The 15,267-nt window shown below is 38.1% G+C and overlaps 1 protein-coding gene across 6 annotated transcripts in view; it reads left to right on the top strand.

Moving 5' to 3' along the window:
• EXOC6B (exocyst complex component 6B) overlaps nucleotides 1-15,267 on the top strand; it is a 524,781-nt gene that overhangs the window by 62,706 nt on the left and 446,808 nt on the right. For 4 of the 6 annotated variants that reach the window (XM_005867756.2, XM_005867754.2, XM_005867755.2 and 1 more), the window contains exon 2: nucleotides 11,810-11,975. In XM_005867756.2, coding sequence (XP_005867818.1) covers nucleotides 11,844-11,975 — 132 coding nt within the window. In that variant the 5' untranslated portion in view covers nucleotides 11,810-11,843. Of the gene's footprint in view, nucleotides 1-11,809; nucleotides 11,976-15,267 lie in introns of those variants that run through there. The other 2 variants (XM_005867758.2, XM_005867759.2) reach the window with 2 other exon arrangements.

Raw genomic sequence — 15,267 nt, forward strand, 5'->3', positions numbered from 1 at the left:
CCTAAGCTGCAGTCAGACATCCTTAGCACTGCTGAGGAGGCAGGAGAGGCTCCCACCACCACCACTGTACTGGCAGCCATCTGCCTGGCTTGTGGCTGAGCAGAGCTCCCCCTGTGGGAGCGCACTGACCACCAGAGGACAGCTCCTGCATTGAACGTCTACCCCCTGGTGGTCACTGTGTGTCATAGTGACCAGTCATTCCAGTCTTTCTGCTTGGCTTGGGCGGGGCGGGGTCCCAGGGGATCAACAGGGTGGGCGGAGCGAGCAGTATGGCTGCTCTCAGTCCTGCCCTCAGAGGCCCTGGCAATCACTGCGAGTGCCTCCGAGAGAAAGCTGCCCTCGAGGTCCGACCGATGCCAGACAGTCCCGTTTCTCCCCTATGAGTCTGGGTCCCCAGAGACTCTCCTGGAACTGGAGCTCAGAGCCTGAGACTCCCTCCTGATTGAAAAAGACAATCGTGTCCTCAGCTACCAGCCCTCTCCGCATGCACCTCCGCACCTTTGTATTTTACTTCCGCACCGCACCTCCTCTGAGTCTCGGTATGCTTTTCTCTTTCCTTCTAGTTGTAGAATTTCCACTCAGCCAGCCTTCCTGTGGTTCTGGATGATGTCCGTTCCGTCTTTTAGTTGTATTTTTGAAGTGGTTGTGCGAGGCAGCAATCTCTGGTGTTTACCTATGCCGCCATCTTGGTTTCTCCTCCCTTTTCATTTTGTAGATGGTTGATTTTGCTGTGTGGAAGCTTTTTAGTTTGATGTAGTCCCATTTGTTTATTTTTTCATTAGTTTTCCTTGCCCTAGGAGATATGTCGGTAAAATTATTGCTACCCAAGATGTCTGAGATTTTATTTTCTATGTTTTCTTCTAGGATTAAATTTTTTAAAAAAAAATTAATTGCAGAGAGGAAGGGAGAGAGAGAAACGTTAATGATGAGAGAAAATCATTGATTGGCTGCCTCCTGCATGTCCCGCACTGGGGATTGAGCCCACAACCTGGGCATGTGCCCTGACCAGGAATCGAATTATGACCTCCTGATTTATAGGTGGATGCTCAACCACTGAGCCACGTGGGCCAGGCCCTTCTAGGATTTTTATGGTTTCATGATTTACATTTAAGTCTTTTATCCATTTTGAGTTTATTCTTGTGCATGGTGTAAATTGGTGGTCTAGTTTCATTTTTTTTCATGTACCTGTCCAATTTTCCCAACACCATTTATTCAAGAGACTGTTTTTACTCCATTGTATGCTCTTGCCTCCTCTTTCAAATATTAATTGGCCCTAAAGGAATAGGTTGATATCTGGGCTCTCTGTTCTATTCATTGATCTATATGCCTGTTCTTGTGTCAGTATAAGGCTGTTTTGGTTACATTGGCTTTGTAATGTAGTTTGATATTCATTATTGTGATCCCTCCACCTTTGTTTTTATTATTATTATGATGATTATGATTATTATTTTGTTGTTATTGTTAATCCTCACCCGAGGATATTTTTTCCATTGACATCTTTGAGAGAGTAGAAGGTAGGGAGGGAGAGGGAGAGAGACACACAGAGAGAGAAACATTGGTGTGAGACAGATACATCAATTGATTACTTCCCATATGTGTCCCACCAATTTCTGGGTATTAATTTTGTGTCCTAGTACTCTGCCAAATTCATTTATTAGATCTAATAGTTTTTTTGGTGGAGTCTTTAGGGTTTTCTATATACAATATCATGTCATCTGCAAATAATGACAGTTTTATTTCTTCCTTTCCAGTTTGGATGCCTTTTATTTCTTCTTCTTGTTTGATCAGTGTCTAGGACTTCTGTACTATGTTGAATAAGAGTGGTGAAAGCGGACCTCCCTGTCTTGTTCCTGATCTTAAGGGAAACGCTTTTAGTTTTTACTTCTGTGCTTTTCTTAGGAGTTGGTACTATAAGTAACGCCTTCTCCTATAATTGAGCCATGATTGAAAACTCAGACATACACCTCCAACTTTTTTCAGAACGATGATCAGTATAAATCGACTTAGCTGTCCCACATGGTGTGTGGTAGGATTTCACTCTATGATAACCATTTAATAGAACACTTAATCCAGGTCAAAATAATGAAAATTTGGTAAGTAATAGGACATTTAGCATTGATTGGCTCTCCATGACTGTATATTACAGTGTCTAGTCTTAGTATGGGACTGATGTTTATCAATATGATATAGAGTTCTTGACTACTTTTGTGTTCTACCAAATACAAATCTTTAACAGACTTTCCCACCTTTCCCCTTAAAAAAGACAAAAAAGACTTTGTCAATAATTTTTTTCTCTCCTTTGAGAGTTAGGTTGGTAAGGAGCATATAACCATGATGTTTGGGAGTTACCTGTTTCCTTCGTTGCAGCTTGATTGCCTATGGTTTAATCATCAGTAGTTGAGAAGGAAAGCAAAAAATGGCTCCAGGTTTACACAGTACCATAAAAAATTTCCACCTGGAATCAATTTTTTTCTAAAAGCCCTTAGGGACTGCTGTACCCTCCCCCTTCTATTGGCAGCAAGGCCCAGAGAAACCCATTCCCTTCAGAGCCAGGTCTTGTTGCAGTTTAATCGTCTTCTTTCTTCTAGCTTCCAGAGGAGGTTAGAGGAGAGCTAGGGAAATAAATTATTCCCAGACACTTCTCTTCTACAATAGGTTTTCTTGAACCTTTTAAGTTCTACCTTTTATTTCTCTTATTCTCTTTCTATTTAGCATTTAGCTGAAGTACCAATTTTTTTTTGCACTGCTAGAACTTAAATTTACTTTTTAGGTAAGAATGTTTATTATTAACTCTAGTGCTTGTCTTTGGAGAAGATTTAAATGTTGAAACATTTTTGAGCACTGTTTTAGCTCTTTGTCATTTTATAATGCCTTCTCTGTGGGACACAGGCATTGTTCCAGGTGTAGATCCTCAAGGAATTCATGGTCCTGTAGGGAAGATAGACATGTAAATAAATCTTTACACTGTAGAGTGCTCAGTGTAGTACCCTTTCAAAAATATGAACAAAAAAAATTTCAAAACAAAAGAATATAAACTCAGTTTTCCACCAGTAAAAGTCATTAGTGGTGGTGCCCATTCATTTCTGGAATAATACTAGGCATTTGTTCATGAACTTTATGTAAAATAGGATGATAGTATTTCTAGTGAAATTTACTTCAAACCACACATGGTTTCATAGGTTCAAGGCCAGTTCAAATCTGTACAGTGTTAAAGTGAGGGCCAGGTGGTAAATGAGAATACTATGGCTGTTAAGGGTTACTATACTTGTATCACTTTTTATCAAGAAAGGGCTCGGTGCTTCAACAGATTTTGTTTATTCATTTTTAAACATAATTTTAAAATATACTCCTAAAAAAACTAGACTATTACATACTGCAAAATATTTTTATTGTAGATGAAATTGGCCTCTTTTGGGAAAAGATGCCTAATATCAGTATATCACTAAGTAGGAAAAAGTATTTTTCAATATGAATATTCAAAGAATGACTCATGATGCTGTTTGCTGTAAATGCCTCCAAAGAGTGCAAACTTCAACTCTCTCTGGTTTGCAAACAGTTTCTTAGGTTCTACCTTGTTGGTAAAGAGGGGGAGCTTCTCAGTGTATAGTAGTTGTCCTAAGGAGGGAGGTTTTATAGGAGTGAGTTTTGATTTGGATATTGAAGGATGAGTAAGAATTTTCCAGATAAAGTGTTAGTGAGGAGATTCTGGGCAGAGAGATACAGTACATTCAAGGAACTTGAGGTAGAGTTGTAGACTGAATGTGGGGAGCATTCAGAGATAAATTGGTACATGTAAGGGTCTTCTAAACTAGGGACTTTGGACTTGATCCTGAGGCAGGACTTAATTCTAAAGTGGTGTGTGTGTGTGGCCGTGTGTGTATGTATGTGTGTGTGTGGCTGTGTGTGTGTGTGTGTGTTTTTTATGATCACGATTTAATTTAAAGGAGATTACTGTGAAAGAAGTATTGAAGGTGGATTGTTAGGGAAATAAGAAGAAAGGTGAAAAGAGTTGAATCAAGAGAGATAATGAGCCAAGGCAGGGGAGGATAGGGAGGAAGAATAGCACAGAAGAGACCTTGTGGAATTAGAGTTGGTAGGTCTTGCTGAATAATTGGATTGAGGTGTGAGATAGGGAGTGAGGAATGAAGGTTAACTTATATATTTCTTACAAACTATTGCATAGTTTGAATAACTCGGTAGTTGGTGGTACTTGAGATGGTGAATGTAGGAGGGAAGTACAGGTTTGAGTAGAAGGCTAATGAATGATTTCAACTTCTGACATGCAGTTGAGATGTTTTTGAGATGAATGGTGGTTAGATATTGAAGTTTATAGGATTTGGCAGAGATATGCCCTGGTGTTATTGTTTTGAGAAGCAAAGATATCTAATTAATAATGAAAGCTGAAATATTGATATCTCTGAGTGAGTATGTATGAGGCGTGAAAGGATATGAAGGAAGAAGATTTATTGGAGACTGAGAAGGAATATAAATGGAAGCTCTGGGAGTAGAGATTTAAGAAAGAAGTAATGGTTAGCTGTTGGCACATACAAAAGAGGAGTCAAGTAAATGATGAACTGAAGATTGAATATTTGATTTGACAATTAGCAGGCTTTTATTGACTTTAGCCAAAATTGGTTTATTGGCATGATGTGGGAAAGAAACAGGTTACCCAGGGTTGAAGAGCAAGTCCAATTTGAGGAAATGGAGGCAGTGAGTGTAGATTGCTCTTTTAAGAATCTTAACTGTGAAAGAGAGAGAGAGAGAGAGAGAGAGAGAGAGAGAGAACAGAAAGATGTGTGTGTGTGTGCGCGCGCACGAGAGAGAGAGAGAGAGAGAGAGAGAGAGAGAGAGAGAGAGCTATGACACCAGAGGAAAATTATTAGAATAAAGATTTAAATTTAATAGTACCTTTTTTAAAAAAAAGGAAAAAAAGGGCTGTGTTGTTTTTTTAAGGTAATAGAGATGAAACATTTGAAGGTACAGAAATTAAAAAAAGTATTGATGGAGTAATAACATTCCTGGATAGAGGATAAATGAGATATTTAGAATATAGGATTAGTCTTATATTGAGGTGGGATATTTATTTCATTGAAATAGTAAGGCACAAGTATAAGGGTAGATAGAGATATAGATAGATTTGTATATTGGAATGTTGGTGATAGATATTAAGTGAATCAGTAGTTTCATTTAGCCCCAACTTTTCATGTCTCAGTGTTAAACTTGACACTTTGAATTCCATGCAGTGTTTCCCAGGTTAGATTCAATGGGAATCATCAGGTTGTAGATGGATTATTTTTATTTGGCAGCAACATCCATAATCCTACTTTTAGCTGCCAGATTTCATGACCAGCACTGAACACTGCAATGGAATAAGGTCTTATTGCACTTTAACTCAAACTGATACAGAGGACAAAGTGAAGCCACTAACAGATTTGTGTCTTCAGTTACTTAGGGTGATTAATTGTTCTAACCATGTGACACTATCATGGTTATGGCAGTCTCTATATCAGGGGTCCTCAAACTTTTTAAACAGGGGGCCAGTTCACTGTCCCTCAGACCATTGGAGGGCCGGACTATAGTTTAAAAAAAAACTATGAACAAATTCCTATGCACACTGCACATATCTTATTTTGAAGTAAAAAAACAAAATGGGAACAAATACAATATTTGTATTTGCATGTGGCCCGCGGGCCATAGTTTGAGGACCCCTGCTCTATATCCTTAATTTGAAGTTTCCTTGCTTTCATTAGTTTATTTCCTAATAATTTATTATTGATTTGAGTGATAGTTTATGACAAGTCCCCTTCTCTACTTTCCTTTACATTTAACCAATACCAGGCGTTTAGTAGGCTCTTTGGCTAGGTGCCAGTTGAAACTTCTCCACTCTGCTTTTGTCCCTCTGAAAATAGCCATTCTAGAAATGTGGGGTTCCCTTTCTGCCTCAAGGAAGATCTCCATCACAGCATTATTTTGGTTGCATGGGCCATCTTGGTGAAGTCAGTTGGGTATTTTGGTATCTGCAAAGGTGAAAAAGGATTTGAATGAATGTATTTGGTCACCTATAGCAATACAAAATCATTTGGCTATAGTCTACAACTTAGATTTCATTAACTAACACATGTTCCCCTATCATCGATGATATGCAGTGATCTACTTTCACTTTTATGTGCTCACAGCATTCACATTACCATAGTAAGGTCTGAATTACATTGATAGACAAACTGCAGTAAGGATGGGGCTTTTAACTTTTATTGACCTTCTGCAATTTATCTTTCAACATCATGTTCAAGTCTGGTTTCCAACTTTATTTGTAACTTTTGCAGTAAACAAAAATACCAATGATGCTTTTATGGAGCTTAATGAGAAGAAAATGTTCCAGGACTAAAACGATGACAGAAGTTAAAAAACATATATATGAAAAAGAAAAGACCACAGTAAACTCTGGAATTTTTTCTTCAATTAATCAAAACCAAAAAGCAAATTATTCAGTCTTTTGTATCTTGAAGTTTTTGGTTCTGAAAACATCTCAACAGATAAACTTTGATGTGATTTTCTTTTGCATCTGTCTCTGAGAATGCAATCAGAAGCGCACATTAGTTAAGTCTCCCGCCCTTCCTTCTTTTTCTCCATCTTCACATCCGTGGAGGATCTCCTTTGTGCCAGGCTCTGTGCTAGATGCTGGAGATAAAATAGGCAAGACACAGTGTCTCCCCATAAGGAGATTACCAGAGCAAATTGGGACTCTTCCGAGAGGAAGAATAATGGAATAGCTGTTGTATAAACAGATGTAACTAAAAGGCAGTTTGCTCATCTTGAAGTAGAAGTCAGTCTCTCTCTCTCTCTCTCTCTCTCTCTAACACTTAGCTTTGGGTCAGGCTTCATATTGCATTAGCTTTTCCTAGTTGTATTTTCTTTGGGAGTCATGTTCAGATATATCAGTAACAAGCAATATAATTTTGATTAAGAGATTTAACTTTTCTTGGCCTCAGTTTTCTCCATTGCACAATAAGAGCTTTGTATTCCATCTTCAAGACCTCTTTCAATTCTAGGGGTCCATCTGACTTTTTTGCTTTCCTTGTTCTGAAAGGAGACAGACTGATGTACTCCAGAGGACACTTTCTAGATGTGTGAATTTGGCAGGATACTTAATCTTCTTGAGCTTCAGGTTCCTTATTTATAAAATGGGAATAATGTCTAATTTATAAGATGCATGGGATTTAAATGAGATTCCATATGCTCATAATATTATTTATTTTCATCTTATTTGAGCTAATGTAGGCTCTAGCAAGTGACATAATCTTATAATGGGCAATGATAAATATTTGTTGGATACAATGCCTGAAGTGCCATTTTATAAGTTAAAACCTCTCTCAATATGTACATGAAGTCTTGGTGGGATGTTCAGAGGTATGTGTCAGATATAGACCCTAGGATAAAACATTCACTTTATAAGGCAGCATTTATATAGTTGAGTCAAAATATAGCCCATAATAAGTTAATTTCCAAGAATTTCTTCTTGTTTATCTTTTACTAGGTACTTGGATATTCTTTGGGTTATCACAAATAATTTAACCAGTGATGCCATTTATTTCATAGTCTTATTTAACTCTGGCACACCCGGACATGTCAAAAGTACATGACCTTATTCTCAAAATTCTGTTTTCTGCCCTGACTGGTTTGGCTCAGTGGGTCGGCCTGCGGACTGAAGGGTCCCAGGTTCGATTCCGGTCAGGGGCATGTACCTTGGTTGCGGGCATATCCCCATTGGGGGGTGTGCAGGAGGCAGCTGATTGATGTTTCTCTCTCGTCGAAGTTTCTAACCCTCTATCCCTCTCCCTTCCTCTCTGTAAAAAATCAATAAAATATATTTAAAAAAAAATTCTGTTTTCTATCGGAAATGTAAATATTAGAGTACTTTATATAAAATGCAATTTAATAACTAGTTATAATTCTTTAGCCAGCAGGTGTATAGAATATAACTTTTCAATTTTTGAGCATTCCCTTGGACTTGGCCACATCAAGTTTAAGTTTCACAGAATGTTAGAAACAGGCCATCACTAGATGGCAGTCTTTCTCTAAGTTACTGTTGGGGTGAGGGCGGGGTGGAGGGGGCAAACTACTTTGTTCAAGTACAGTGTTGACTACCAATATTAGGTTAAATTTTATAGGTCTATGACCTTCCCAGAATTTAAGACTTTTTATTTTTGTTTTTAGCATTTTCTATCAGATAGTTATGCTGATTTGCACTCAGTAAAGCTGTGTATATACTTGAAATGTTGATTCAAGGTGAACTATTAGGTAGTGATCAATAATTGCCTTTTTCTATGGTAGGCAACTAGAAACAAGACCTTTAAATTAGTGGCTTAAAAAATCACCTTCCATTTTATTAAAATAAATTTTTTTAAAGCTTTCATCTTTTTTTTTTTTTAATTGATTGAGAGAGGAAGGGAGAGGTAGAGAGAGAAACATCGATGAGTATCCAGCCAGCATGGCTCAGTGGTTGAGCATCAATCTATGAACTAGGTTCTGGCACATTGCCTGGGTTGTAGGCTTGATCCTCAGTGGGGGCGGGGAGGGGGCGTACAGGAGACAGCCAAGCAATAATTCTCTCTTATCATTGATGTTTCTATCTCTCGCCTCCCTTCCTCTCTGAAATAAAGATACATTAAAAAAAACAGATTGAAAAAAAGAAACATATATGAGAAAGAAACATCAACATCGATCGGCTGCCTCCTGCCCACCCCCAACTGGGGATCGGGATGAAAGTTGGGCATGTGCCCTTTCCAGGAATCGAACCAGTGACCTCATATATGTGCCTCTGCCTGTGCACTCAAAATTAACATAAAATCTGGAAATTGTGGATTTCCTGATGCATACTCATGGAACACACGTTTATTAAACATAGTCCCAAATCCCTGTTTTAAACATATGGGTATTACATTTTATTCTAACTTCTAAAATTCTCAAGCTATTCTGTATGAAGACACACTATAAACCTTTCGTGTTATTCAACGTTATTATTAATTAAAGAGAGTATTAGAATCATAAAGGTCCTAAGATAGGAGAAATAGGCAGGGGCTAGTGATGGGATAGAGAAAATTCATTAACTTGCTTTGAACTACCTGTCTAGACTATTCTGAAAATGTATGATTGTTTTTATTAATAATGTATGATGCACATAATTATTGACTGAACTTGAAAGTGGAAGTGAATTTAGAGTTGGGCTGATACTTCAGGGAATATGTAAGTGATTACTTCCTATTTTCTAAAAGAAAGATTAACAGGTTGGCCACACAACCAGGTAGTTAAAATCCATCTTTTCTTTCTTTGATTTATATATTTTTTTATAGGAAGTTCAAGGAGGTGGGGAGTCATTATTCACATGTTATAAATTTCTTAACTTTGGGATTTTCTTCTTGAGGTTATCTTTTGTAATATTAATGTAGACCTTTGGGAGGGAAAAATGAACAGAAGTTTTACATAGTAAAAGGAAATAGACTTGCTACTTAGAAGCATTACTTGTTCAAGATACAATTGAATTTGAAACCAAGTTATCTAATATTGAATAATGTCTGCTTATGCCATTTAGATTGATAAGTTTTTAGTGGTTTTTCCTCTTCTTCAAATGCAAGGAATTTTGATATCTTTACATGGAAACCTTTCTTTACCTTTTTTTTTTTTTTAAGGGGAAAGGTTATGCTTATTTGAGGTAAGTTGGAAGGTCAATGGTAGGGAACTAGAGAGAAGAGAGAAATGAGGTTAGAAAGATAAAGGCTAGATAGATTATGTAGACTCCCGTAGACCATGGTAAGGGTTTAAGATTTTTTTCTCTTTGAAAAGAGAGGCCATGGGAGAAATTTAAGCAAGGGGATAACATCTGAATTATTGTTTTAACTGCTGTGTGTAGAGTGTGTGCATGCAGGTAGGAGTGGGGGACATGAAGAATGGAGACTTTTAGCAAGCTATTGCATTGGTTAAGTGTGGCAATGATGCAGATATGGACTGGGGTTTTAGTGGACATGATGGGATGTGGTTAGTTTTAAGATATGTTTTGGATGTTGAGTTGTCAGGACTTTAATGGATTGGTATGGGGAGTATGGGATGTATGATGGAAAAAGATGGATTAGGTGTGATTCCTAGATTTGTATTTTTGACTCGGGCAACTGGATAGTGCCATTATATGTGATGGGTTGGGTGAGTGTGGGTGGGGGGACATTTGGGGAAGGAACAGCTTTGGGAGTGGAGATAGTTTGGTGATAGATGATTTTTAAAAAAAAATATTTTTATTGATTTCAGAGAAGAAGGGAGAGGAAGATAGAAACATCAATGATTAGAGAGAAACAATGATTGGCTGACTCGTGCACACCCTCTACTGGGGATTGTGCCCACAACCTGGGCATATACCTGACCAGGAATTGAATCACGGCCTCCTGGTTCATAGGTTGACACTCAATCACTGAGCCACACTGGCCGGGCTAATTTTTTTTTCTTCCCTGTGTTAAATTTGAGATGGCTTTTAAAATCCAATTGGAGTTGTTAAATTGTGGCCAAATACTTGCATCTAATATTCAGGGAAGTGCACTGAATTGTAGGTATAAAGTAGGAGTAGGAAGTCATCACTATATGAATGGTATTTTAAAGCCATGGGATTAGATGGCACTGATTGGTGATAGAGGATAGAGAGGAGAAGAGATTTTAGGAATATTTAGTAAAATAACAGAGAAGAAGGAGCCCATAAAGGAAATTGAGAAGGCATGTCAGTGAAAGGATAAAAACTGCATTAGTGTGTACCATTGAAGTCTAGAGAAAAAAGTGTTTCAAGAAGAAAAGTGTGTTAAACTATAGCAAATGCTGCTATTAGATGGAGTAAGATTGAGAGTGAGGAAGTGGAAAGGAGTTTTGCTGGGAAGGGGAGCAGAGAAATAAGATGGTCCCTGGAGGGAACTGTGAATATAAAGACAGGTTTTGTAAAGTCGTGTATATATATCCATAAGAATGATTTAGTAGAGTGGGATAAATACACGATGCAGGGGAGGGATAAAAGGGAATAATTGCAGGAGTCAAGTTCTTGAGACAACAAGGATTAACTAGTTAAGAGCTTGAAGTACTTTTCCATTACAGAAGGGTGGACAGAACAGTAGTTACAGATGCAGGTAAGTTGGTTGATTTTAGTGGGAGAAGAGGAAAGACTTTTTTCTATGGTCAGCAGCTGAGAGTGAGTGGTGGACATTTGAAGAGAGGAGAAAGCAAGGTTTTTACCGACAGTTATTTTGAAGAATACAAAGTGCCTTTTTTTTTGTTTTGTTTTTTGGTGGTGGTGGTGGTGGGAGATAAATTTAGTAGTATTATGTAGTGATGTTTATTAAGTGCCCAATTTATATTTGTAGTGATAGAGCCCACCTGAGTCTAGCCAGCACAGCTATGTGATTGTTCTCCAGCAGTGTCAGTTTCTTGGGTATAGTCATGGAGTATTTCAAGTTGTGTTTATCCAAAATTAAGTTTTTCTAGATTAATTTAATTGAGGAAGAAAAGTGCAAAGGACATGTAATTCAGTTCTTCATTTTATGATGAGAATTCTATGATGAATACTTTCAAACATTTAAATATTTCTGAATGAATAGGAAGCAAAATTTTGGATTTTCCTAAAAAATACTCATCTAACATTGAAACAGTATTAATACAGCTGGATTACTCTGTGGTTTATGTACTTTCATATCTGATTTCCAAATAAATTTGCTTCTAGGTTTGCAATTCTTTTTCTATTTCTTAGAGTAGGTCTGGTGTAATCTTCATGCCATTTTTTTTTAAGGTCTGTCTATGATGGTGAGGAACATGGACGATTCATGGAGAAGCTTGAAACTCGCATCCGCAATCATGACCGAGAAATTGAGAAAATGTGCAACTTTCACTACCAGGGTTTTGTGGACTCTATTACTGAACTGCTGAAAGTGAGAGGAGAAGCCCAAAAACTCAAAGTAAGAACACTCTAAGAGGGACTTTTTTTCTCTGTCCTGTGCTGGGGTTTTGACTAGCATTAAAGGAATAGGGACTACATTATAGGTTACATATTTACTATAAATAGGATTTTTGTATAGTAAGAAAGGAATTTGTACTGAAACATGGGTAATTGGGATTATGGCTTTTAGCCAAAAAAGAAAACTTTTTAAAGTTAAATTTATTTGGGATAACTACATGTGATGAAAACCAGTAATAGAATAAGTAATAGTTTCTTTAAAACAGAAATTCATGACATCTGTTTACTTCTTTGTTAGATAAAAGTCATCCCTGTAGAATGATGGTATTGCAGGGCCTGACTATAGAAGTTGGCAGCATGGCAACCTAAGCCAAAGGGAAAAAAAAATCAGTGATAGTTGTGGAGTGTCTTCTACCAAAGCATGAATTCTTTCTTGATATGACAGATTTAAGTTCAGGAAGGAGGCTAGCCATGTTAGTTTGGTACCTGGCCTAGCAATTTCACTTCTCTTGGGTAACTGACTTTGCTTATTGATTTTAAATCTCACCACTTCACCAAACTCTTCTATTATTTTTAATAATTTACATGTACATTTTTTGAGTTTTCTATGTAAACTAACTCATATGATCTGCAAGTAATAAGACCTTTATTTCCTTCTTCCCAACCTTTATACTTTCTTTATTTGTTTTTTTGTTTTTGTTTTGGTCTTATTAGAATTTGAATTAAAGTCTCCAAAGGATATACCTGGGGTATAGGGAACTTGATAGTGAGTGTAAAATCATCTATAATAATAAAAGCATAATATGCTATTTAGACTGGATGTCCTTCTGGGCATTCTTCTGGATGAAGCCATGGCTGCTGCACCGAGGCAGAGGCAGCTGCCGCAGTGGCGGGAGCCGAGGCAGAGGCTCCTGGCCGCTGTGGCAGTGCTAAGGATGTCCGACTGCCGGCTTAGGCCCGCTCACCACAGGGAGCGGGCCTAAGCCATCAGTCAGACAAACTCCGAGGGCTCCTGGACTGTGAGAGGGTGCAGCCCGGGCTGAGGGGACCCCCCCTCCCCCAGTGCACGAATTTCGCGCACCAGGCCTCTAGTATAAAATAATACACTGGTAAGAAAAGCAAATAAACAATTTTATTGAGGGGAAAAGTGGACTATTAAATGTTTAAAATTATATTTTAAAGCTACAGTGATTTAAAAGCCAATTTAACAGCAAAATCTGGCCTGAATGGATATGAAGCTATCAAACTTCTTACTCAGCCACCCCAGCTTCACACCCTCACCTTAGTCTTTTTTTTTTTATGTTCCTGGAACACTTGTATTCCAAACTTCTCCGTTCACTCTCTGTGCCCCTCATGCTGGGTGCCAGGATATTCTGTCTTCAGTTACTGAAATAGTCAAGTGTAGGCAGGTAGCAACAGAATATTGCCTATAACGCTCACCAACTGCTGGTTGGTACTCATCTTTTCCTTCAAGTTGCAAATTCCTTTAAATCATTCAGGATGTCCTTAAGGAGAAACAAGAATTAGGGACTACCAGTTCAGGTTTTTTGGCTGCTAAGGCTCCACTCACTCATTCTAAGAATTGGGGGGATTACAGTTTAGCAGTATACCTTGGAGGCTCTGCTCTAGGGGGATCCATTCAACTAGGGTTAAGAACCTATGAAATTTAGAGGTTCTTGAATTCTAGAAAAGAGTTTAGAAAATGGAAAAGGTTAAGCATTAACTGTTCAATACTATTTTAACATAACAATGATAAGAAACTACTCTATAGGAAGCCTGCTATTTCTTTTGATTCACAGCATGTGTGTGTGTCTGTATGTGTGTATTTGTGTATTATGAATCTTGAGAAGTTGCATCCTAGAGGGGCAGTATAGTTACTTTTCATTGTTATGTTAAAACTAAAGGCCCGGTGCACGAATTCATGCACGGGTGGGGTCCGGCCTGCCCACCCTGATTGGGCCAATTGGGCCAGACCAGCCAGGGGGAGGGGTTGTGAGTGGTTGGCCGGCTGGCCCCGCCCTTTGGTTGAACTCCCAGTTGAACTGGTCAAACTCCCGGTTGAGGAGACAATTTGCATATTAGCCTTTTATTATATAGGATAGTATTGAAATAGTAATTTCTTATCAGAAGCATTGTTAGGCTATTATGGATACGTTTTAGGATCTGGTTTGCATGAAATCAATTAGTGGGCTGTGATCAATATTCTTTTTTTTAAAAAATATATTTTATTGATTTTTTACAGAGAGGAAGGGAGAGGGATAGAGAGTTAGAAACATCAATGAGAGAGAAACATCGATCAGCTGCCTCCTGCACACCCCCTGTTGGGGATATGCCTGCATCCAAGGTACATGCCCTTGACCGGAATCAAACCTGGGACCCTTGAGTCCACAGGCCAACGCTCTATCCACTGAGCCAAACCGGTCAGGGCTCTCAACAAGAATTGATATGAAATAGACTAGACTAGACTAGAAAATAGAGTGTATTACATGCAGTAAAGGTAAACAAAGCTTCTTGAAGATTTTGCTTCAGTTGTGTGTGTGTGTGTGTGTATTCCCTATACTTGTGTACTGGGCTGCAGTATAAAATGTATTTCTTGTAATGAGTTTAAGGAAAAAAACCTCAGAAATGTTGTCTTTATATGGTAAACAAGGTTTTCTAGCAGATTCAATGATATTGTTTAGTAATATTTATGGAAGGCTGAATTTTATGAGATGTCCACTTTAGGGTAAAAAATAATAGAATTATTCTAGAATACCTGCTCTAAAGGGATAACACTGCCATTCAGGGCATCCTACCCCATTTTTATTCACATTGCTTAAAAGCTTTTTCTTGCACTGAGTTAATATTTATCCTATTTTCTAGTAACATCCATTTATTGGTTTCAGTAGTAAGCACTATTTTTAGGCTAACACCTTTTTTTCTGATGGGTCTTGAGATGTTTGAAGGACAGTTGCTGTCCAGGTATGGAGTATAGTGTATAGTGCCCAGGTTTAGCATATAGTGTCTCCAAGAGAATATTTCCCCCTCTTTGTGAGACTGGCTGAGACTCTCCTAGAAAAGTTTGGAATTTCAATCAGTTGCCCCTCAAACTCTGTACCTAATTAGTGCCAGGTATCGCTTTCTCCAGCAGAGATTTTCTTGACCCTAATGCATATACAGTTAAGCCCCTGAATGATCAATTGTGAGACCTTACGCTCATTATAATAGTAAAAATACACCCCCCTGGGTGGGGATTTAACATGCTAATGAGACATGCAACTGCGAAAGTGCCAAAGAGTCTCCGCCCCTTCATA

This window comes from Myotis brandtii, unplaced genomic scaffold (assembly GCF_000412655.1).
Source record: "Myotis brandtii unplaced genomic scaffold, ASM41265v1 scaffold251, whole genome shotgun sequence".
Classification (NCBI taxonomy): Eukaryota; Metazoa; Chordata; class Mammalia; order Chiroptera; family Vespertilionidae; genus Myotis; species Myotis brandtii.